At 39.2% G+C, this 25,121-nt stretch overlaps 1 protein-coding gene across 5 annotated transcripts in view; it reads left to right on the top strand.

The window, feature by feature from the left end:
• LOC110058896 (uncharacterized) overlaps nucleotides 1-25,121 on the top strand; it is a 125,278-nt gene that overhangs the window by 14,514 nt on the left and 85,643 nt on the right. For 3 of the 5 annotated variants that reach the window (XM_089279394.1, XM_020765566.2, XM_089279395.1), the window contains 21 exons: nucleotides 32-159; nucleotides 1,623-1,751; nucleotides 2,119-2,181; nucleotides 2,705-2,866; nucleotides 2,936-3,040; nucleotides 3,233-3,328; nucleotides 3,930-4,055; nucleotides 11,586-11,732; nucleotides 12,249-12,311; nucleotides 12,490-12,581; nucleotides 13,665-13,791; nucleotides 14,223-14,423; nucleotides 15,436-15,561; nucleotides 15,964-16,118; nucleotides 16,512-16,650; nucleotides 17,026-17,328; nucleotides 17,780-17,863; nucleotides 18,999-19,223; nucleotides 19,524-19,664; nucleotides 22,352-22,597; nucleotides 24,385-24,477. In XM_089279394.1, the coding sequence (XP_089135520.1) occupies nucleotides 32-159; nucleotides 1,623-1,751; nucleotides 2,119-2,181; nucleotides 2,705-2,866; nucleotides 2,936-3,040; nucleotides 3,233-3,328; nucleotides 3,930-4,055; nucleotides 11,586-11,732; nucleotides 12,249-12,311; nucleotides 12,490-12,581; nucleotides 13,665-13,791; nucleotides 14,223-14,423; nucleotides 15,436-15,561; nucleotides 15,964-16,118; nucleotides 16,512-16,650; nucleotides 17,026-17,328; nucleotides 17,780-17,863; nucleotides 18,999-19,223; nucleotides 19,524-19,664; nucleotides 22,352-22,597; nucleotides 24,385-24,477 (2,951 nt within the window). Of the gene's footprint in view, nucleotides 1-31; nucleotides 160-1,003; nucleotides 1,204-1,622; nucleotides 1,752-2,118; nucleotides 2,182-2,704; nucleotides 2,867-2,935; nucleotides 3,041-3,232; nucleotides 3,329-3,929; nucleotides 4,056-6,446; nucleotides 7,761-11,585; nucleotides 11,733-12,248; nucleotides 12,312-12,489; nucleotides 12,582-13,664; nucleotides 13,792-14,222; nucleotides 14,424-15,435; nucleotides 15,562-15,963; nucleotides 16,119-16,511; nucleotides 16,651-17,025; nucleotides 17,329-17,779; nucleotides 17,864-18,998; nucleotides 19,224-19,523; nucleotides 19,665-22,351; nucleotides 22,598-24,384; nucleotides 24,478-25,121 lie in introns of those variants that run through there. The other 2 variants (XM_089279396.1, XM_089279397.1) reach the window with 2 other exon arrangements.

The raw sequence follows: 25,121 nt of genomic DNA, 5'->3' as shown, positions 1-25,121 counted from the left end.
GTTACGTTTCTTACTTTTGTTTTCTTCATAGACTCGAACGACAGTGGAGCCTCGCCCCAGGGCCGCACTCGGGTGAAGATGAAGTTCGACATGGAGGTGGGAACTGGGGATAAGTCACACCGGTTAGATGCAATGCTGGCCTGGATAAGAGAAACAAAGGTAAGTTTGAGAGAAGAGTTACAAGTGAGTTCCGAATCAGCTACAGCCGATAAGAGAGAGTGACTTTCTTTGAAAATAAAATTGCTATCCAGCATGCCTTAGTGTTAATACTTCATGTTGCCATGCAACCTTGCCGCTGACCAAGCGTTTTCATCCGTAGATTAAGTAGATGCGAAGAGAAATGAAACGGTTTTTTTGTTTTTATAAAAGAAAAATCCTCTTGAATTACCAAAACCGCTTTAAAATTTTCTAACCGTCAAAATAAATTTTTTTGTCGATGTCTTTTTCTGAAGGTGTTTTTGGTATATACCCTTGCATTGTGAAGAAAATTCGACGAACAGATTGCTACAGTGCTGTCAAGTCAGGATCCACAATGAGTTTAAGCAAATGTTTTGCTGAACATTCCCTGTATTGTCGATAACACGGCAACAGAAAGCATAATACCATGTTTACGCAGATATATTTGAATCACTGAAGGTATTTGAACACAGGAAGTCGAATTAGAGTTTCCTTGTAAACGTAGATTTTGAGATGAAAAAATTGCAGTAGAAATTATTAGAAGATATTATATTTACGACGATAGAACTGAAAACTTCAAATGCAACGATTTCGTCTCGTGGAACAACTCCTATTGGAAGAAAAACGTATTTCAAGATACTTCCACAGACTTCGCAAACAAGGTTTCTTGTTTTTATGCGATCTAGGCACATTTTCAAAATGTTCAAAATATTGTTTACTCGACCTATTTGCGGTTTTCCTCGGTGAAGTTGTTTATCTTGGCTGGGTGATACATAAGCAGCAGGTGTTCACTGCAAAAGTCTCATTATTTCTTTGTTGTGCATTCATTTATTTATTCGAACTCACCGTTTTGGCAAAGACTGTGACAGATATAAATTTTACAACGGAACTGGCGACAATATGTCTGTGCTTGCACGTACGTTTGTTGTTCCAGAGAATTCACTTCCTTTAGACAAGTGTAGTATAATGCTTGGTTGCGAAAATATGGCCTGCTTGGATTCCAAAACGCTGTGTCGCAATAAACAGGTAATTTAATATTTCCAAGTTCAAAATGTTTTTCCTTAGCGAAAATTTTGAAGGGTTTTTTTTTTTTACTTTAATTGAGCCCCTTACATGTATGCTGCCAAAATAGGCTGCTCGGAATTAACTCGAGTCTAATTAATAACGAGTGTTTCGCAGTTGTGCTAACATTTAAATAACGAAATGTTAAGGATGTGCAGTCCTGTTTTTGAATGATTTATGTCGGGTCACTAACTTCTTGGGAAAGTGCTTTGCAAAATGGCTGGGTGAAAATTTATTATATGGTTCATTGAAGTAGAATAGATTTTATTCCAACATATCGTTGGACATCTTGTCAACCCTTTCCTCAACATCAAGCTCTACTTTGGCCACAGGGATTTTGTTAACAAATGATAAACCTTTGTCACCGTTTCGGTTTTGCACAGGACGCCATAGAAAAAGAAGACTTTGGTTTGGATTTACCATCTGCACAGAAATACCAACAAAACCACCATGTACAACACGATGCCGTGCTGGCCTTCCAAGACGAACTGGACAAAATAAAGAAGCTGGAGGTGAGATTTGCCCGCAATTTTAACAGGATAAAGTATTGTACGAAAAATCTTAAATCTAAGACTGTCTGTTGCGCAAAAATTAACGGCCGAGTTGTATGTATCAATTCTTCCAACTGAATATCTTGCACTTGCTTTGGTGTCAATCCTGGGAATTTAATATTTTGCATCAAAGCAGTGTCCTCTCATTGATGATTTTCTTTATTCTTATCACTTGTCTGCTTGACAATGCAGTGATATTGTAAGGAGAATTTACATAATGAGCCGACCTGGTAACGACACTCTTTTTGCTCCAAGAGGCCTTTAGTTGACCAGTGGAATCTTTATGTATGAGGTCTTAATCTGTTTCATTGTTTTTTTTTCGCTTCAGGCTGAGGACAGAAGTCTTCATGAAAAGATCATAGAGATCCACGAGGAATATGCAGCCCTTGTGGTACGTTCTTTTGTTGTTATTTTTTGGTACGTTCGTCGACCAGCCGGGTGCTATTCAGTTCCGAGCAACAAGCCTCTTATCGGCCTTACACAGTAGCTGTGTACAGGCCAAAGTGGTCCAGTGGCACTACCGGCGATTTTACTGCTTCCCCTGGGATAGGATGCTAGTCAATCGTAGGTCCTTCCCCCCCCCCCCCCCAGAATTTTGTGACTTATATTTACACTTCTGTCTAGCTCAAGGACACTGAACAAAGGTGCGAATCTCAAGTTCAAAGCGGAGCCGCCGCTACCTCCTTTCCCCCCCCCCCCCGCAAAAAGTTGTTATAGAAAACATTGCCCTCAAGTCGAAGTGTCCCGTACCAACTTCAGTTCTTCTCCGGCGTCACGCAATGCTTTTGGTCTGTGACGAGCGGAAGCCTGACTCTAGCTAAATAGTACTACAGTGATATCTATTTAAATTCAGAACATTTTCAAACGCGTTTTCTTTTAGTTTATTGATCAGATGTAACTTTTGTATCTTGCAGAAAAGTTCTGTGGATCGTATTAACCATTTGAAGAGTTTGGTCGCTTTCATGAGTGAAGCCACTAAAGAGTTGATCTGGATGAACCAACGAGAGGAGCCAGAGGTGTCACGTGACTGGTCTTGTACTGACCTCGACATCGAAGAACTGCAAGCGCACGGAGAGGTATGACTGAGGAGGGAGGGGTAAGGAGTGTAAACATGTCGCTGAGGATTGTTTTCCTTTTGATTTCAGAATCTTGAGTTTGATATTCGAGAAAGAGAACCACATTATAACATGCTACTGGCCAAAGGAGACAATTTGATTCAAACTGGACACCCCGCACCCGGTCCAATTGAGGTGAGACTAGAATAGAAGTCATAATTGTTACTAAAAAGCATCGAGCCATGGTCGAAAAGGAAGAGTATTTGCAACAAAGCCAGGGGACGCTGAACTTTAGCTAGCCCTCAGTCGCTCAGTTCTTTTCTTTGCTCTCTTACAAAAGAGGTTTTATTGATGTGTTTTTGATTGCTTTTCTACCTCTCTATGAAGGCGTACCTGAATGCCATGCGAAGTCAGTGGTGGTGGTTAAACCAACTCATTATCGCCTTTCAGCAGCACGTAAGGAATGCAGAAATGTACCAACAGGTGCGATAACTTTGTTATTGCCTCCACATGTTGACGTTCTCTAACCTGGCAGTGATCTATATAGCATCCATCGTCTTTTGTTGGTACCCCCGGCATTGTAAGAGGGGCGAATGAATTGCGCGCGCGGTTCATGACCCTTTCATCGTTAAAAAGTTGAAAAAAGAAAAATAATAACTCGCTGTGATCAGTTTATTGGATATATATAGGTCCTCTTGATTAATCAATTTATTTATTTATTTATTTTTGAAGCTAATTTAGTATCGTAATGTGTGGAGAAAAACCCCGGATTCCAATAACACACAACAAAAAAGTGAGACTGAAACTAGCGACTCCAAAAGTTCATATTAATTTTGTTAATCTACAATCAGTTGAAATTTCGTAGATAAATATTATCTTGGTCAATATAAATGAAAAAAATTAACGCCATACCCCGACTTCATTGGTGGAAAACATTGCGCGTTTGCGGGGCTTTTCGCATTTATCTGGCAAGGGGTGGGGGGGGGGGGGGGGAGCTCTTTTCTCTTTTTATTGCTTCCGTGATCTGAATCTGAATTTCAGCTTTTGAGTGGTAAAGTGCATTTTTTATCTTCATCACATACAGTATTTCCAGGATGCACATACAACAGAGAAGAAGATGATTCAGTTAGTTGAAAGACTGAACACGGAATATGATGTACAGAACATCTCTGCACGTGATGCCGCTGAACAGGCTTTGAACAGCCTGACGGTAAGTGCTTGGGACAAAAAAAGAAAAAGAATTTCTAACCGATTTGAAAGTCAAAAGTGAACGACGCTTGGAATACAAAACCTTCAGCCGGTTAAATTCTCGTAATTACTGCAGGCCTAAATTTTACCAAATTTTACATTAGCAACTGACTTCTTATACTCATCTCCTTTGCACTTTTGATCTGCCACTACCCAACGCTACCCGCCATACACCCATCTGTCTCTACTTTTAAATTAAAGTTATATTTTAAAGAAACCTGGACGTCCCCGTGTTCAGTTAATGTAGTAGGAAAAACGATTCTTTTCGCATTTCCATGGTGAAAACGTAGGTTGGAAAGTAATCTTTTCCTATCGCTACTTTCAAAGGTTTTCCACTTTTTTGCGAGTATTTCTTATACCTAATGGAACCTTTTTGGTACGCGTCGACGGCATGTCAGGCGAGTTTGTCCAAGCCATGGTTCGTGTTTTGGCGAGAAGTAGTCGAACCAAATTACCAGTGGTTGACCTAACGAGCCTGATATTGCGGGAACATGTATCGGAAAGATATGGTTTGGTATTTACCGGCCGTAAATCCGGCCATATATACGCCCTAACAGTTGATACCAAAAGATATCAAGACAATAGACAAGGCTTCTGACTGACTCTTTTCGAAGCTGGGTTCGGAAACTGAAGGAAGTACATCGTACGTGGGCCGACCCAACTTTCAACGAAATCGTGGCAAATGTGAAATTGCCAGAGCTTTGAGTAAAGATTGTAAGGAACGGTCATTACCCTCAGCAGTTTTGCTTACATTATTTACGAGCTATAAAGTAAAATCTCCCGGTTCCTCTTGCATGGTGGTATAACTGTTGGACAGAGTTGTTAAAGGTTCTCTTTTAGCTTTTTCGGCGATTGTGCAACAGTGTATTTTCTTGGAAAAAGAAATAAGGTTTACCAAAACAAGACATATTTGGCATCTACTTGTATCCCTTGTGGTATTTTCAATAGGGAATCACTGTTTTTTTTTTTAGGGGAATGTTGACTTTCGAGATGGGGTAAGTAGGGTGCAAAGAAAACCAGTTTTCGAGCTTACCCTTCAAGCAAGCTGTCACAATGATGTACCAGTCCGAAGGTCATTCTCAGTAGCCCCTAATCCGCCCCCCCCCCCCCCCATCATTTTTTTTTTTACTTGCGTGATAAATTTTAAATAATCAAAATGCACCAGCCGTAGGCTATCGGGCACGCCTTTCTTTGTGCGTGGGGAGTGGGGGCGGAGTTGCCACTTGCAGCTTTTCACTAACGACAGTGAATTTTTAGCGATACCATTAAATGGGCAATAAATACGTAAACCGAACAGTCCTGTGTTGGATTGGTTTACTTGGTTCTGACCAATTAGGTTAATGGTGATGAGAATCTACAAACTATTCACAATCTGTGGACTAAGGAGGTACTGAGGTACCAGACAAGTAAGAAAACAGGAGTATCTCAATGAGGCGTTTGTGCTCTTAGAGCAAATGCCGAGTTAAAAATATTGTTTAACAAATCGACAGAAAAGAGAAAGAAAAGTTCTAGTTCCCGTTTTTCCTAGATTAACAACAGTCTCCCTTTGCCAGCAATAGATGTGACCAACGGACTACGTTTCTTGCAGTTACCCGCGTCAGACGTCGCGACTTATTGAAAGAAAACTCTGGATAAGTCTTAACATTACTATTCAAACGCTAATTTACATTTAGAAAGCACGCTCATAGCCGTTGCTAAGTTTCCGTGTGTCTATTAGTTGTGGTTTTCAAGTAAAATGAGAACGGATAGTTTTCATATAATCAAAACATCTTAACAGTACAATTGGAGCCTTGTAACTTAGGAAATGTCCAGTAGAAATTGTCCCAAAATAGCGTGACATGCTATGTGTCAATGTGTGTAGGCGTGTAAAAAGCAAAAGAAGCTCAATCGACTAGAACCTACTTTGAAATAAAATATGCGCCATTTTAGATAAAAGGTTACGACCCTTTCAGACTGACAACTGTTTCGAAGTCTCTTTCTTCGAAATTGAAATTGCAGTGCGCGTTCATTTTCACTTTTCACGCTAGCGAACGCCTTTTTTGTCCAATGGACAAGGAGCAGAGAGCACAATATAAGACAAACAAATTATTTGTTTCAGAAGAACTTTTAGAAACGACAAGATTGATTGGTGCTTCAATGGACTGTGAAATGTGAATTGTTCTTCATCTGGTTACCACTTGGAATTATATTTGCATAATAAACAAACGTTCAAATCTTTTTTTACCCCTGTTTATTTTATGTAATTAAAGTCTTTTGCTGTTCATGAGCTGCGGCTGTTTCCCTGACTTGCTTGATACTAAATTTAACTACATTTTCCAAGGAATAATGACATTAACGGGTGAAAACGAAAAACTGTGTTACTCTCAGAATATTACTAATATCTGATAAATTCCTTGCAAAATTTGACCAATTTCTTGCTTGTATTGACCGTATGTCGCGGTCATTTCCAGCAGTAATTTGGATCCCACTTTACAACAACTGCGGTTTTTATACCCGATTAGCGATGTGAAAAACAAATTTGTAGGTATTTTTGCATTTTATAGTGATTAATATTTCATTGCGGTGATTAAAATTCAAGATCTTTGTCTTTGCGTGTCCGGTTTCAACTGTACTTGGCGCGCGCGTAAGCCATTTGCTATCGCTTGGTGTCCACTGTCTGTTTACACGTTTACACGGAATTTTATAGAGCTGAATTTCAACAAGGTAAACAGGAAGCTTGCTAACGTTCGAAAGTAACTTGAAGACCAACTCGAAGAAAGTCTTTCTCCATGAAAAATGAAGTGAATGATTGACCTGGAAGCGGGAATCCGTGACTACCTGCGGATGTTGCATTCAGTCAGGTCAAATCCACGTGTTTGACGAGCATGCAGTCAACAAAAAAACACTCCGCTTCATCGAACTTTGGTTTTACAGCCGTCTGACGGGATTATAAGCGGAAACAAAACATATGCAGGTGTTGGCCAGGTTTGCCGTGCAATCGAAATAATCTTGGCGAGAACGCCATCGCCAAAGTCATAAAATGTGTGTCGTGTTGCATTGGAATCCGCTGCCACTTTTGCTGTTCATTTTGTTTACATCGGCTGCTGTCGCTGTCGCGGCGTTACTTTCACTTTTATACTTCATTTACCGAGCAAGGAGCGAAAACAAATTACATGGACGACGACCGCGACCGGTTTCCATAAGAACAGCGAGTTCCTCACGAGTATTTTTCTCCAAACTTCTCTATCCTGTCAGTTGGGTTTCGCAAATGATCAAAAATCCTTGTACTCTTGTTTATTTTGCAATCAGACGAACACTACACAGTGCAGCTACTGTTGTAAGATGGCGAACAACACAGCACTCCATCTTCAATCACGACCAATTGATTCACGAGAGCCGATGGCAAAAGTTCTTGAGGGAAAGAGTGCTTCCTGCTTCGGAAGAAGCAGTTCATGCAGGAATCCCACGGGAAAGTTTCCCGATCGTTAGACAGTCACAAATGGGAACGATCATTGCATATTCGTTGGAATATATCCGGGATGTGTTCGCTCGAAAAGTTGATGAAAGCAGTGTCACTACACCGAAAGAGCGTTATGTTTTGCTTCTCCGCGGGCCAAAGACAGGCACCGAAACAGAGTTGGAACCAAAGTTTAAGGATGTTGTTACTGACATGCTCCAGTTTAAGCAGGTAACTCTGATCTTTCTGTCTCTCTCCGAAACGTTTTTGATTGACTATCTCGAGGTGTTGGGAAGTGTGGAAATTTTGCGGTCTGTCGCGAAAGTTGTTATTAGTGCACTCCGTTTTCCTTGTAGAATTTGCATTTTCGTAAATACTCCACGTTTGGCGCGGTATTTCGTTACTGATCATTTTGCCTAGATTAAATAGAAACGGTAATGAAATTTGAAAAATTGAGAAATCGATGTTTAATTCTTTTGATTTCAAAACAGTAGTTTCTATGTCGTTTTTACTTAGATCTCGGTTGTTGTTAATGGGTCGAATAGTCGATTTGGAAATTTGTAAACAGCGAGCGACATGTTTCGCGTGAGTAACTTCCCATGGTGTTAATTTCAGTTCTTTTCAGGCACGCGCGCTACTCGTTCAAATTAAGACAGCGAGTGTTTCTTGTTAATAGATTTCCAAGTATGGGTAAATATTTGTCGAGAGGCTAACTTACGGGGAGGCTTTCATTGTCTAGTACAAGTTTCCCACTTTCGGTCTTAATTAGAACCAAGTTATGCCTGTGTATCGATGTTAGTTTGTCCAAGAAAAAAATCAGTTTAGAATTAGTTTTCTTTCTATTATTTATCGTTTATTCCACTGATTGACTAGATGATGTGCTTTGAGAAGAATTTTTGGAAAATCCTTGCTCTTGTTTCGATCTGCATAAGCGTTTTGCATTTAATATGCAAATGTTTTGTTTTGTTTTTTACAAAAGGATTCAACTTAAACGTTTTAGGCACCAACATTATATTATATTCTATGAGAATTACCTTCCTTTGACTGTGATTTTAAGATGCTATTTCGCTATGGTCTAATAAGTAGTTTGGATAATATGTCTCAAATGAGGAAATAGCTGTTAAAATCATTTTGTTGCATTCTAAGCTCACCTTAATTTAAAAACTTTGTATCTCATTTAAAAAAGTTACTTATCTGTGACCCCAGCCACATTTTGGACTTAAATGTTACATAATCATTGCAGCATAAGTCCCTTCTTTCATTCACCTCACTGTCCAGCAGAGAGAAAGATTTGTTGATCTGTTTTAACAAAGTCCTTAATCAGTGGGTCGTCAGATTAAACCTTCCTGAAGTGGCATTGTTTTGTGATCTTAACATGTATAATTTAACATTTTATAAAAGCAGAAGATAGTCTCTTTTGAGTCAATATCATATTGTATGCAGCATAATACAATTCACCAGGGGTGACCTTTATGCATGACCTTGAAAGAAAGTTATGCCCGAATATTTTTGGTGTCATTAATCTCCTTGTGTCCATATGCATGAATCAGCTCATTTGTTTATCATTAATTTTTTAGTGCAGACTGCACTATTGGGATGGTTTGGGGGCTGATGTCCACTAAGGCAACAAGGCCATAAGGTGTAAACTTTAATGTTTGTTTGGTTGATTAATATCAATTAATTAATTAGTCTTCAGGCAAAAAAGTGGTTGGGGAGGGTAGGTGCCTGTGTGCACTACGTAAAAATGTGTATCACCTGCCTTACTGTAATCATAATATCACAAAGTTATATATTTGGTTTAGGAAACCTCTTGTCCTCCTTGTGGTACTATTCTCTTCAGAACAAAACCAGTTTTCCCTAAATGCATGCACAGATTAGTTAGCATTCGTGCTGACTATATATTAGACGAAAGATGCATTTCATTTGAGATCATGTGAAGCGAAAATGTTGAGTGCTTTTCCTTGTGGTAGAACCCAACATGTAGGATGCATGCATTCTAGCATTGTTAGCATGATATACTCCATTCTCATCCCCAGAGTCATATGGTTCTTTATTTGTCATGATTGTGATATGACCGAGGACAGCAGTTATTTTTCGTGTAACGTCACTTCTCCCGTTTTAGTGCAAAAAACGCTACTGTGACTGAGTATCTTTTAGAATTACCCCTAGTTCGGTTCATCAAATATCATCTGCTATTATCAAACTTTGCCAGAGTTCAAATTAAACATTTTGCTTCTCCCTAGTGGCTTATTTATTTTTCTTTCAATTGTCCCTATGAAAGAGACCAAGTGTTCAAATATTGCTGCAGACTCTGTGGCACGTAATGAAAGCGTAAATTAATTTACTCAGTTTTTGACGGGACTCGTTTTCTGATGTAGGATATATAATTTCGGTCAACTGAGTAGTGCAGTCCTTCAATACTTCTTTGCTAACGCTTCTCCGTCGCATTAATCAATATCACTGAGGTGGCAACTGTATAAGAATGTGGTATTCCATGACTATTTGATAATTAAATTACTTCTTGATTATCGGTGAAAAGTTTTCATAAGATGTTAAACTTTGTTCCATTTCGTCATAAGATATTTACTTTCTTCCGTTCATCTCTTAAGTTTTTGAGAAAACAAGGGTTTTAAGTTACATACCTTTGCGAGGAAACCAGAAGTATCAAGTTACAAATGTTGGAGTGAAAATTAAAATTGTCATATTTGCTTCTTCAACGTATTATTGAATTTTGAAATGAACAAAAATCAATGTAAAACACCAGCGTAAAATTTGGAAGCTGTCTTGAAGTGAAGCCTTGGAGCCGCTTGGCTCATACATGTAGCTTCTGGAGCTTATCCCGGTTTCTGTAGTATGAAGCAGCTAGAAATATTTCTACTCCCCCTGGAAGGGATGGTAGTCCATCACAAGTCACTCCCCTGCAATTTGTTAGGTTTCCTCAACAATTCACCAGTACCCATTTACACTCCTTGCTGGAGAGAGGCACTGTGAGAATTAAGTGTCTTGCCCAAGAATACAACACAGTGTCCTCAGCAGGGCTTGAACCTGGACCACTTGATCTAGGGACAAGCACACTAACCATGAGGCCACCACGCTGTCTTGACAAACAGTAACTGTAAGCTATCATTAAATATCGAATGAAAGTGCAGACATGAAACATACGCACTGCGAAGATTGTGACAAGATTATGTCTTATCAAGGTTTCTGTCCGATCATATTCTGCAAGGGAAAAAGCCCAAGGTACCAAAGTAAATACAAACCGGGAGTGAACACGACATGTGTGACTATCGTGCCAGAACTATACATTGCACTCTGCACTATCTGAGATTGTCTCTCTAGTTGGTTTCCCTAGTGGAAGCTCTATGTTTATGCAGCATTCATTTATGCCTTGCTCTTGCCAGTTTTGTGTTTCTTATCCTATGGCTTGCTTTTATGCTTAGTGTTTCAGTGTATCTATCTAAACTGGATATTTTAGGTCACACAGAACTCAGCGAGAATTCATTTTCAATACTTAGTAAACAAATGGTCAGGCAAGGTTAATAGGTGTGGCTTACATGAATAATTCAGGTCACTGCCATATGTTTTGAGTTTATCACAAAATTAACATTATTTTTTGAAATGCTAAGTAGCACTTTTATTCCCTTTAAACTGTATTTGATATTTTTCCCTTTGTTTAAATGTGATGAATTATTAATTGGTTTGAGAAAGGAAGCTGAAAATTAAACCTCTTCCTGATATTTTCTCTCTTTAATGCTGTGCAAAATCTGTAGGTTTTGTTCTCCCCAAAGTTGTAAATTACAGACTACTGACAATCTGCAGTTTGTCTACACTTTTAAAAGTGACTAAATTTGATTCTTTTATTTTAACCCTTTCAATTTGGCCAAGTTGTGAAAAGTAATTCTCCTCTCTGAGAATTCAGTAATATGTCAAGATACTATATTCCTGATTGATGGCTGTGATGGTCACCTGACTGGCATCGCATTGATGGTGTGAGGAGAAGTTAGGTGTTGGCCACACTTGAAAATTAAGTCATTGACATGAATTTTATTTAACCAGGAAATGAAACAAGAACTAGTTGACTTCAAAGATGTCATAAGTTCTTTACAACTCCTGAGTAAAAAGGTGGTACCGTTGCCGCAGAGGAAATCCAAACTAAAGAGCAAACTTCTTGTTGACCCAGTGTGCAGTTACAAGAACATGCAGGTGAGTCTGATATACACTCGTTTTTCCGGTGTCTGTGCAAAATTTTTGCCTAGATCTCGCTGAGATCTCGATTATCTCACTGAGATTGGTGAAATCTTGCCAAGACTGCCGAGACTTTGCAGAGATCTTGCCATGATGTTTGTATATTTATATATTGGCAAGATCCTGGTGAGATTTCCTATTTCTTGTCGAGAATGGCAAGATGTAATCACCAAGATGGCTGGGATATTCCTATGATTTTTGAGTCTCTCTAAATCTCGGCACATTCTCGTCAAGATCTCACCAAGATACCAAAATCTCAGAAGCCAAGAACTCACCGAGATTCTCAGTGAGATCTTGGCCAAAATTTTGCATGGGTGAGAAGATAGGTTAGGAAAAATACTTTGCTTGTGGTCAAGGTATATGCCTGATTGTAGTACAGTTGGTGCATTATGTGTGAAAGACCTGCACGCACATTGAAATTCATTTTTCCGGTTTTTTATGTTAAATATGTTTTTAATTAATTTTTTTTTTCAGAATATTGTCAACAAAGGTGAAGAGTGTATTCTGCTGGATAACTCTGAACATCACTCTTGGAAAGTATGTCTTGCATGTAATCATGAAGTGATTCGTTTCTTTCTTTCTTAAGTTTATATTATTACAGACCTCAGTAGAAAATAAAATAAACAGAATAAATGAACAAACAAACAAACCAAAAAACCCTGATCGAAATCACTAATCAAACCCGTGTTTCCCTGAAACCTGAATCTCTTACCAGATCACAAATGCCAGTGGTAGACAGTGTGAAGTGCCGTCAGTATGTTTTGTTATTCCTGCTCCTGACGTAGAGGCTACTGAATTTTCAACAAGGTAAAATGATATAACTTATGTTACTTACTGTAAATCTGTGTTGGACCTGAATGATTCAACTTCCTGTATTAGGTTCTACAGGGTCTTTGTAAGATCTTCTTGTGTTCACTTAGTTGTAACTGACAGTAACAAATCAAATGTGTAGATGTTGAGAGAAATTTTGATGAGATGACTTACTTTGGCTGAAAAACTTGAAACATTTTAATGCGGTTAACTGCAATTTGAGCTAAGTTAAACGTGAAACAATGCTGGTCAGTGGCTTCCCCTGTTGTGGACATGCGCAGTAGTTGAGGTTTGCAGGTGGTCATGTGGTTTTACAGCTCGGTTTTTGAGGTCAGCTCATTCTCACGTGCATTCTTGCCTTTTCGACTGTGCTTGGCGACTTTGCTCCCTGCCTTTCCTCCCTTTCTGGTAAGTATGAGGTAGGTATCATGGTTCCACTCTTTTTTGCAGTGTGACGGTGCCTGGTGGTTGCTTTACAGGGTTGTCATGGTTACCCTACGTGCCCAGCTCTTGTGCGTGAGGCTCCACTATCTTTCCAGGCACCTTGCCCAAGCTCGTCTATTGTTGATGAGTTTAATTGCAAATTAGGATGAATCAATGTTAACTAATCTGTTATGTGCTTTTTTTTTAATGCCTGTATTTCTTTTCTAATTCATGAATTGTTAAGAGGCTCTCACTAAGAATGGTCCACTCGATCTCTGACTCCAAAATTGATTTTCTTCATATATCTACCATAAGCACTACTATCTATCCTTGCTTACTAAAGCAGTTGAAATGATGCAAAGGTTGTTTCTCTCCAGTTTGGAAGAGTTATCAATCACTAGACAAGTGTCACTAAGCAATGAAATGGCCATGATGGTTTTCAGTGCTCATTAGAAAACACTTTGTAAATAAAACCCCCAAAATGTGTACACATCTATCAATTTGTTAACACTCCCAACTCCTTATTTATCATTTAGTTATTTTCTAGTTCAAAATCAGAGGAGAACTGGAGTGGACCGCTCTAAGTGAGAGAATGTCTGTTATAAGTTTGGTTTACCATGCTGTACCAGTAATTTTTCCTTGTGTTTGGTCCAATAGGTTGGAAATTCAGTATAAACATTTATTAACACTGTGGAGAACAAGACACTGGAACCTGAAGCAAGCTCTCAGCAAGGAGCAGGTCTTTACAAATGTGAAAGTGATCAAATCCACCTCTCCTGAGAAGGTATGTCAACACTTTTCACATGTTTGTCAGAGTCAGATTGAGTGAATAAAGAATAAGGGGTGGGGTGGGACCTTTTCCCAGAAAGAAAAATGGTTCAGGCCATGCTTTTTATTCGGTGGACTTGGTGACCAAATTTTCAGGGAAACAGATTTCAGATATTCTTTGGGCTGATATTCTTGAGGCTGAAGCAGGGTGACTTGTGTTGGACTAGCATCCTATGCAGGGGATAGCAATGCTCTTAAACTGTTCATGCTATGGAAAACATGAGTTAAGATCTAGCAATCACAATAGTGGTATATTTTCCCCCCAATCCTCCAGATGGGAACAGACTTACATACAGTGCCAACAAAATTAAGGTATCATTGACATCATAGAGAATATTTATGCAATGTAAAACCAGTTATAACTGATCTTTTCATTTTTTTCTTCAGGGTAAGCTGTCACTTTTGGCAGGCTCAAAAGATGTTGACCAGCTTTTGAAAGATATCCAAATGCCTGATGATCAAGAAATAGTTGGTATCACAGAAAGACTAGTTGAACAAGACCCAGTGACGGCAGCCACGGTCTCACTAAGTGAACAACCTGTAGAAACCATAACAAATGGAATGCAAAGTGTGCAAACCCTTGATAAGGTACAGTGGGTTTATTTAATAAATGTGGAACGCAAGTCATTAGTCTTAGATCTACAATCTTGGCCAAATTTCCTTGGCACATTTGACAAAATACCAACTGGTGACGCATTATTTGAAGGTGGGAAGTCATTATTCAATTTTCTGAGCCCCCGTCCCCACCAAGCAATGTTGGAATAGTGGGTCTACTTTGGATGAACCAACATCCACATTGTGTTGGAGGTGGGGAGGGGGAGAGGGTGGACAGAAAGACCATAATTATGTTGGCAAAAGTGCAAAGTGTCCCAAGACTTTCAACCAGGATTGTAGATGGACTTACCTTCTTTCTGTTGGGATTGATTTCAGTAGCAATCTAGAATTAACCTGTGAGGATAGTGTACGTGTACATGTACAATCAATAGACCACTTTACAGGTCTGTGTAATGTAACCAAGCCTATGCATAAAAGCGAGGCCTGGGTGGACCTTGCAGTTGTTAGAAACTACATGTAGTTTACAGTGGAGAAGCAGCAAGGTTTGTATCATGAGGCTTAAGGGCCTGATCACTTGGTGCAGAACAGTAAAATGGGTTATTTTATTTTGTTATGCCATGTATGCAGCTTACAAATATTTTTTATATATTCCACTCATAATCTGAGCACCAGGGAGGCGCGGTGGCCTCATGGTTAGTGCACTCGTCTCTGGATCGAGCGGTCCGGGTTCGAGCCCTGGCCGGGGACATTGTGTTGTGTTCTTGGGCAAGACACTTTACTCTCACAGTGCCTCTCTCCACCCAGGTGTATAAATGGGTACCGGTGAACTTAATGCTGGGGGTAACCCTGCAATGGACTAGCATCCCAATCAGGGGGGAGTAGAAATACTCCTAGTCGCCTCATGCTACAGAAACCGGGTTAAGCTCCGCACTGATGGGCCACTTGGCTCGTATGTAGACTTTCTTTTTACTCATAATCTGCTTATAATGCTTGTTTTCTACTTTTGAATGTTAATTTGAACTTTTGGCACTTTTCCTCTTTGTAGCAAAGTGCTCAGAGCACTCTAAATGATCTACTGGCCTGGCTTAACAGAGCAGAAGCCTTCTTGAAAACCAAGTCACGAGAGACTCTAAACCAAGGAAGCCTGTCCAGTACTCTACAGCAAGTTGAGGTAAAAAGCTTAGCGGCAAGACTCCTTCAGTAGTGGACAAACATCCTTGAGATAGTGATGTAATACAGTGTTATTTCCCCCCACCCCCACCAATACATTGTTGAAACTTTGGAGAAATTAAGGTACTAGTTTTCAACCCTGTCTGTGGGGTGGGGGCAGGAGCAGGGTGAAGTGAAGGGAAGTTGTATTCTCATAAGACATTTCAATTGTTTTGTGAGTGTGAAGAAAGCTCAAATTGCAGATTTGTCCTTCAAAGACTTTTGTCCATGATGGAGTCAACACATGCATGTAACTTTTTTAGGAGGAGAGGCCTTCAATTAACATACCAAATATGTTTAAACATTTTAGTTTTCTTTACTGACTAATGTTGCTGTCTGTTCTTTGTGTTTGTATAATTATCAGAATTTAAAAGAGCAACAGACTCAAAGAACTCCACAGTATGACTCTCTGATGCAAGCTCTAATCACCAAAATGGACCCGCAACTGCAAAGCAAGTTAGGTCTACTGTCTGAGAAGTGGATCAGAGTGAAGGAAGAAACGTACACGTGGCATAGAATGTGAGTTGGCAGAGACATCCTGATGTTTACTGTTTACTAATCAAAAGGCAACTGTAGATTTTGGCAGGTCAAGTCAATTTTATTTCAGACAAAAGTGCCATTGTCAATAATTTGTGTACTATACACGATGATTTGTTGAGGAACAAATATTCCATGACTGTTTTGCTGTCAAACCTAGTCAAAGATAGATCAGTTCTGTATAAAATGTTCAAATGTCTTACATCTGAATATGTAAGTTCTTTTTTGTACTTTTTTTTTGGAATATGTAAGCCCTGATTCACTAAGTGAAAGCAGGCCATACTTTGTTTGCATTTTACAGATTTTCCGAAATTATTTTGTTTCCCATGCTAGCATACACTGATTTTACATTTGATGTATATTATTGTTTATCAGGCTTGTGTTCTTGCTGAACATTGCTGAACTTGTGTCAGATCTTGAAGATAGCCTGCGACGCGTTGAAATCATTCTCATACAACAGCCTGGTCTCACTGCCAACCTGAAAGACATTCAACATCAGATCAAAGTTTTACAGGTACCAACAGATAACAGCTGTTATTTCCTTTGGTCTAAGTTGACCTCCATAGTGAAACATAACTTCCACGTGATTTATAAGCTTTCAAATGTTTCTGAAACATGATTCCACAAGTTTATCGCAAGATAAACAACTTAGATGCGAATTATGTCAAATGGAATAACTAAATTTTCACATGGCAACTGAAACTGTTGTAGATAGCAGCACTTGCTGTTAAAATCAATCAATTATCTCCTTTAATTGGTTTGCCAAGTTTTGCCCTCTAACGTATTGAAAACAGCATGACATAGCCGGGTGGCATATTTTTGCTTTAATCTACTGTAACTATGGGAACGTTGTTGAATGAATAACGATAGCAAATCGTATGTTTAATAGGGAGCACTTCAAACTGAAATAGAGCCAAGAAAGAGCAAGATTGAAGACATTCAGAGGGCGCTTCCTGACTTAAAGGACTTCGACAAGGCCAGAGTACAGGCTATTCTGGAGAGATGGGAAGCTGCCCAGCATCAGATTGATAACCGTCTTGTGGGACTCGTCAAAGCTGAACACAAACTAGAGCAGTTTCAAGCTGGATTACAAAATGAATTGGACTGGTTAGAAAGAGTTGAGGAGAAAGTCCAAGACCGAGACTCGAGCAGAGAAAGTAGTAATGCTGAAAGTGTTATGGAAGAACTTACAGTGAGTTGGAATTATTTTCGTTCGGTCAAAGTGTTGAGAAAATAAATTTTATTAAGTACTTGTAGCTTTCAAATAAGAGGGACAAAATCAAACCTTTAAACAGAGCAATAACCAATGGGCAAAAGGTTTCCTTAGCTCACTGGACAGTGGCAACTATAGACCCTTACCAGACCCTAGTGGGGAATTCATTGGACTAGGTTTCCAATGGAAAAGCCCATGCTGGGTTGGTTATGTCGGAGACCTTGTAACTAACTTTCAGGATCAGTGAGAGATGCAAGCTTTCATTACTTCTCCTCAAGAACGCATTTAGTAATTACGTAGGTAATGACTGTGATCAAACTGCACTCCACGGGACAGTTCAGTACAGAAGGGTAAATCCTCCTTGGTGGTTTAAAAGTCCTAATGATTCCAAAGTTGTTCATAACCATATTATTTATTTTTGTCATTTCAGGCTCTGTACACAGATATTCGAAGCCAGCAAGTCCCAATCAAAACTCTCTGCACCATGGGACATGAATACACGGACGAATCACAGGTGAGACAGCATTAATGAAAGCACGTTGATGTTGATGAGACTCCCCTGCAGATAAGCGCCTGATAAACATGCATACACACATACTTTATTTATTTCAGATGCAAACTACACATACAATTAAAAACTAAAAATGAGGAAAAACACAAAAAACAAGAAAAAGAAAGAAAGATGCATCTAGAAAAGGAAGTTAAGAGGTTATCCCTATGACAAAAAAAAAAATCAAAATTACAATTAAAATTAAGATTCTTAATTACATTAAAACATTTAAGTACAATTTGAGGTTAGTTTAAACTGCTGAAGGTTATCAGCTTCTACTACTTCTTTTGGTAATTCATTCCATAATTTAACAATCCTAACGAAAAATGAATGTTTATGACAATTTAATCTTGCGGGTTTGACGTCAGGCTTGTACGGGTGATTTGTTCTTGCAGACCAAGTTGTGGCGAAATCAATAAAGAACTTGACATCTTATAAGACATGCACTAAAGAAAAGCATTCTCATTCTCAAACTAATTAACAGTTCAAGATAAAACAGAGAAAATCACAACCTTGAAGGAGGTTTGGATACCCGGTCTTAATTAGCATAGACTTTGATGATTTTACTTCTCCGTTTTCTCCTTAGTTTTTGTTTCGATTGAGAAGATACATGTATATCAAACACTGGAGACAGTATTTCATCGGCTATCCAAACACCTGGAATTTCGTCAAAAATACTCCGCTGCGCATCGTATTTTCAACTCTCGCCTCGGTGTTTGGATATCCCGTTGAAACATTGTCTCTCGTGTTTGATATAATTACTACTTGAAGCCTCGGATTTTATGATATATTTATTGACGCCTCGTAGTTTGTAGCTTCGTAAGCTGCTTCACACATTCCTCATGAAACTACAAAAATCCTTTACCATCTGCGGGTATATTACGAACTCACAACGTGACCAGCTCCCAGTTGGCTTGATAGCTCAGTTGGTGGAGCACTGCACCGGTTTCGCAGAGGTCATGGGTTCCCATTCCGTTCAAGCCTGGATTTTATTTTTTCAGCTGCTTAAGTTGTGTGTTTAACTGCGATGTTCAATCATGTCGTCATAAAAGCCCTTTACATGTGCGTGTTTTAAGTTGTGTCTTATACATGTTGCTAGGTGTGGGAAAGGAACCTGGAGGAGTACCGTCACAGCTTGCATCACTTGCCCGAGTCCCGAGACCCTGGCAACCCCCTCCTGGAAAGTGCCCAGAAGGGCCGCGAGGAAATCATAGCATCTCTGATGAGTATGAACGCCAGATACGAGAAACTTTTGAATGAGGTTCAGATCGTCATGGAAATGCTTGTGGACACTTTGAAGAGACAGGGAAAAGAACACAAAGAGGTTAGTTTGTTCCTATTTTACAACCCTGATAATAGAAAGACAGTACGAAATTTGTGAAATGGTTCACGAGCCGTCACAAAACGTTAGCTTACCGTTATAAATTTCCTTGTCAGTTGTGTGACTTTCATGTTTTCCTTATGTGACGTTCACTTCTCCCCTATGAACATTTGCCTCATTTTAGCGTGCGTGACATTTCATTCTTCCGGGCGTGACGTTCACCCAACTGCCTTGTGACAGTCACCGTTTCGTTGCGTGACATTCACACCTCCTTCATGTGATGTTTACCTTTTCATTGTACAGGTTGAAGAAGCGTGTTTACAGTGGTGTTCCTCTATCCAGCACTTACTTGACTGGTTGTCAGACACTGAGAAAACCCTGGTAGCACAAACAGCATCTCCCGCAGATGTCAAGCAGCTTGAAGAACAGATTGAGGAACAGAAGGTAAGAATGGGATAGGAGGGAATTCAAGACTGACCTCTCTTACTCGACTTTCATTGGTGAACAGAGATGCTTATTGTTTATTTCAAGGCGTGAGACAGTTGCCTCCGGCTGCGATCAATTTGCAAATTCTCTTGTCATAAAATATGAAAGGAGATAAGTTATAAGCATCAAGGTGTATTAAGGTTAGGCTATAAGTATCATCTGATCATATTGGAGTGACAGCCATGACCGAAACTAAATTTCTCTCAAGATAGATGAAACACACTGCAAGAAAAGAAGTTAGGAGTATTTTTTGATTAATCGCGTACAGCGGAGTATATTCGAAAGAATAAGAAATTAAGACAAATTTCGCAAATCCTAATATTCTTGTTTTGAAGGAATTGATAAGCGAACACCACTATAAGGTATGCTTGACTAGTTGTGATGAAAATACTCACACACGAGGGTCAAACCACAGACGGAGAGGTTCATACAGTATTGTAAATAACACGAGATGAAATCTCGGCTCAATGGCTTTCATTTGAATGGTCACACACTAGGTTCAAACGTCTTACCCACAGACTGAGAAGATAATGCAGTATTGTAAATAGCACCAGATGGAAATTTCAGCTTAGTAGCTTTCATTTAAATGGTCACACACTAGGTTCACATCACAGACTGAAAAAAATAATACACTACACTGGTTGAAATCTCATCTCAAGAGCTTCTATTTCAATGGTCACACACTTGGGTTTTATCCACCAGGAACAATTAACGATAAAACCACTTTGTACTTTATAATAAACAGCACCACGTGAAAGTATTTCTCGAAATTCTTCACCTGTATTGTACACTCTAGGGTTTCAGGCACAGACTCAACAAAAGCTGTTAGAACCGACTTGCATATACAGCATAATAAACAGCACCACGTGAAAGTATTTCTCGAAATTCTTCACCTGTATTGTACACTCTAGGGTTTCAGGCACAGACTCAACAAAAGCTGTTAGAACCGACTTGCATATACAGCATAATAAACAGCACCACGTGAAAGTATTTCTCGAAATTCTTCACCTGTATTGTACACTCTAGGGTTTCAGGCACAGACTCAACAAACGCTGTTAGAACCGACTTGCATATACAGCATAATAAACAGCACCACGTGAAAGTTCAGTTCCTTAGCTTTTAATTGAATGATAACATATTGTGGTTTTATCCGTCAGGGCGGGAAATTGCTAAATTTAATTATCACGGATATTAAAAAACAAGATGGCTGTTTGTTTAGTTGATTCAACTTTCAACAAGTTTTTAAGTTTTTTTTTCAACTGGTGGTAGTGTATGCGTAACTTTCTCTCTCAATTCAATCGGCTTTGGTCGACGTCTTAGTTTTGCAAACTTTTTGTATTTTTATCCGTTGCGTTCGGTTCCCTTGAGACTAGTATGCTGAAAAAGCCAAGAGTTTTGGTTTAATCTACATTTAATCAGCGTTCATTTTTTCCTGGTGATTTTAATAATCACGTAAAACAAACAAATAGCGTGTGTGAACTCAAGTTAGCACTACGGAGCCCAGAAAGAGAGCTGTAGATCAAATGCAAATAAGCGTTCGACATGAAGCGTTGATCGCCTTTGTCGCCTGCGACAATAAGGTCAAGTTAAGACTCTTTTATTATCGGAGCTGATGGAGTTTAAGATTCCGTTGGAGACAGGGACGCCTTGGCTGTTAGTTTTTGCGATGCTTTGTAACATGGAGCCCAGGTTCGTTAACACAAGTGTCGCTTTAGAGCGTACTATTAATGGGTCTGGCGTTGCTCCGCAACGTTTTTTAATTTGCACTGTACAGTATATGCAAAGGGTCGACTCACGGTACAGTTATGTTCGCTTTCACAGTTTGGTTTGTTTTTAGCGCCACACTGTTTTAACGACCATTTAGAAAATTCAGAGCACTGAAGCTACAGTGAAATGAAGATCATTTTCATTCACTCCATCACAAGTGTCGCTTTTGTTTCTTTTACGATTGCAACTTGACTTGTCATGAGCGAACAAATTGGCTTAATTAAGTAAGAATGCGTTTAACAAACGTTTGTTTACATTATGGATTCGACAAGAGCCGTTTGAAATTTCTTGAGTGTTGCTTGCATTTCTCTCAAGTGATAACAGGTCGTTGTTGAAATTATGAATGACTTTGCCTGATTCGATCAGTCCCTGAAATTATTTCAGCAAAGTAACCGATTTTTATCCCTTAATAGCAGCATTTACACGCTAACTGCCTCTTCCCCGATACATCAACACAAGTTTATTATATCGTAATGCATGTTATTGAAAACGTAAAGAAGCTAATGACATATTGCCGTATTGATTTGGTTTTTGATATATTGAAAGGGTTTCTATAGAATACTTATTAGCCCAGTGTAGTCATGTGTATTCTTGAAATCTGTGCTAACGTCTTCATCTCTTGTCTTTATTGCTTATGCATACTGATTAGTTACCCCATGAATTGCTTGTAAGCAATATAAAGTAAATCTCAAGGGTTAATATTGTTACTCTATTATGGTTATCTTCTTCATGAGCTGCTAAATCGTCAGTCACCTTTAGGAGATCGTGTTTCAGTTTGAGAACTTTCGGGCGGCGTGGTCGGAAATAAAGCCTTTGACGACTGTAAACCGATACCCTTCCAGTTTGACTAATTGTTTTTGTTGTTTTGTTTTAACTAGAGATTCACTAAGGCTGTCTATGAGCGGAAGAAACCAGTTGAAGTTATGCTCTTACAGAGCAAGCAGTTCTTGAAAGGCAGCGGTCAGCTTTTGTCGCCCACGAAAAAAGCCGAACTCGACTCGAAGATGAGCATCTTGGAAGCGAGATGGGGACGACTACAAGCCGAGCTTGACAATCGCTACATGAGACTCGTTAGGATTCACGAGAAGTTGACGAAGTTTGAGGAACTGCTGCATCCATTCCTGGTATGTATAATTAACGAAATGTTTCGAGAAAAGGAGAAACGTTCTTTCCCAAAAAGTTTCGGCTAGCACAATCAATCAATTATAGATCGATTGATCGTCTGTGGAACGGAGACCGGACGCGGAAGATTAGCGGCAATCGAAGCTAAGTTCCCTATTTATCCGTTCGCTTCGAAAAAAAGAAGTAACTGAACTGAGTCATTTTCACAACAAGCTTTGCATTTCGAACGGTTAAACTGAAGTAGAACGAAAAACAAAATGGCCATGCCCACAGTCTCACGAATACAAGGGTAAAAGCGTAGAAATTGCCATTTTCGGTACTAAAATAGGGCGAGGAGTTTTGTTCACTTGAAACCAAGAAATCTGTCCTTAAACTTTCACCACAATATCAATTTATCAGACGTTCTTGGTTATTTTTGTAGTACATTTTTGTATATTTTTGTCTTTTGGAAAAAGTTGGAAATTTATTGTTGTGAAGAACAAACTGAACTTTCAGTGAGGTCACGGCTCCACACATTGTTTTTTTGTTAGTTATGTTTCGAGGGACGACAGTAAAGAAGTGTCTCGAAATGCTTTGACTATTAATACACAATTCTGTCTTTTGACTTGTCGTTAAACGGCCGGCTGATCTGGCTCAACGACTGTCAGAAGTTATAATTCAATTATGTCTCCGCCGAAACAACAGACGAAAATCGGCCTGTGTTTTTCGAGATCGTTTTACACCGTGTGTCTTACACTCTTGTTTTATTAAAGAATATTGTTTTTCCGGCGCGGGCTTTTTTGGCTGGTTTGCCGTTTGGAGAAAGGAAGAATTTTATTCGGTTTAGTGAAACACATACAATTCTATTGTACTTACTAACTTTCAACGCACAAAATTATGTTCTTTTCAAAAACTCAGCCTCAGGTTTCTACTTAAAATATTCTTAAAATTTCTCAAATTTCAGCCTCGGCAATGTTATAAAATATATTCGAACAAAAAGGGGTGAAGTTCCCTTTCAAGTACACTGACTCTCCATAAGTCAATTCATTATCTATTCTGTGTTTGTAGAAATACACTTGCGCCTTTCAGAAGCGAACTCTTGGGATCAATCTATTTTTAGAAGGAATAGTAGGATAGTATAGGATGGGAAAATAGCGAACTGTTAAACCCTAAATTAATCGACACAGTAAATGTGCGATAGATGAACGCTAAAGAGGCAGTGATAAACCACAATGAAACAAGTGTAGTTAACATTGGATTGAAAATTTAGATTAATTGGGAATACCGCGAGTACCAACTATGATCTGTCTCAGTTTTCCCAAGTTTTAAAAATCCTTATTTCGATTAGATTTATTACTGTCCGTTTAATGGTCTTTGTGAGGTTTTTACCATTTTTTTTATTTTGAAAAAAGTTTGCATACCGCAATATTCTCATAGCTCCGTTAACCGGCAAGGGCGGTCTGGGTTCGAGCACTAGCCAGGGTCACTGTGTTCTGTTCATGGTCACGATACTGGAAGTCTTTTGATGCTGCAGATATCGGGCGTTTGTTTAGTTGGAGCATAGCGCGATAAACGCCGAGGTAAAAAGTCAGGATTGAGGAGTGCGGTGCTTGATATCCCCCCCCCCCCCAAAAAAAGAATTGTTTTCAACAGCCGTTTTTCGCGGTGCTCCCCAAGTAACAAACGCTTGGAAGAGGCTAACGCCGATGACGCGCGTGGCTAATATGTGTTCGATCACACGCATCGTAATGGACTTTGCCTTTACTAACGATGGTCCATTCCTAATGAGAGTACTTGGTTTGATTTTTAGGCTTGGCTTAAGAAAGCAGAAGATCAAGGAACCGCCATTCTACTTGACGCCAAAGATCTGCAGAGAGCGCAGGACAAACTGCTCATTCACAAGGTTAGTGTACTCTGATTGCGGAAAAATTTGAATTGAGCCGGAATTATTTTAACTGGAAGAATAACCAGCACAGTGTGTGGCATGTGGGATAAAGCAGTGTGAGAGAATTGTTCAGTTTAGTGCTCAGTAATCCTACAGAGGTCAGACAAACTTTGTTTGGAAAAGTCTGATCTTCGGAAAAGAATGGCACTTTCTGTTGGTCGGAACCGTCAGATTTGTATGCGGATTGGGAGATTAAGTCAAGACGCTTTGAAAGTATGCCAAAAATGCTAACTTAAGTTGACCGCCACTTTTTATGACACATTACTACTTATTATACGATATTCGTACCTTATATCTATATCTACCTCGGAAAGAAACTCTGTAGTCTTCAAGTTTGTATTCTTCGTAATTCGAAAGTGACTAGCACAATTTGAAGTGATTTTTTCTGAATCACGTTCTACTATTCTGTTGCCTGATCACCTTTTGTTGCATTTGACATTTTTATAAAGTAAATATTTACCGAAGTAAGCGTTATTAAGACGAGTCGCACGAGAAGGGATTTGAATTCGTACAATCCTTTTATCCGAGCTCTTTAAAATCCTCAGTTTCTTTGATGGTTTCCATTCGTCTGCCCTCGGCGAAAACAAATTTTACTCTCGCAA

The sequence above is a fragment of the Orbicella faveolata genome, unplaced genomic scaffold, assembly GCF_042242905.1.
Source record: "Orbicella faveolata isolate gen_17 unplaced genomic scaffold, um_ofav_v1 contig_47, whole genome shotgun sequence".
In the NCBI taxonomy this organism is placed as follows: domain Eukaryota; kingdom Metazoa; phylum Cnidaria; class Anthozoa; order Scleractinia; family Merulinidae; genus Orbicella; species Orbicella faveolata.
The sequence above is the reverse complement of the archived record's forward strand: the minus strand, read 5'-3'. Positions and strand labels throughout refer to the sequence as shown.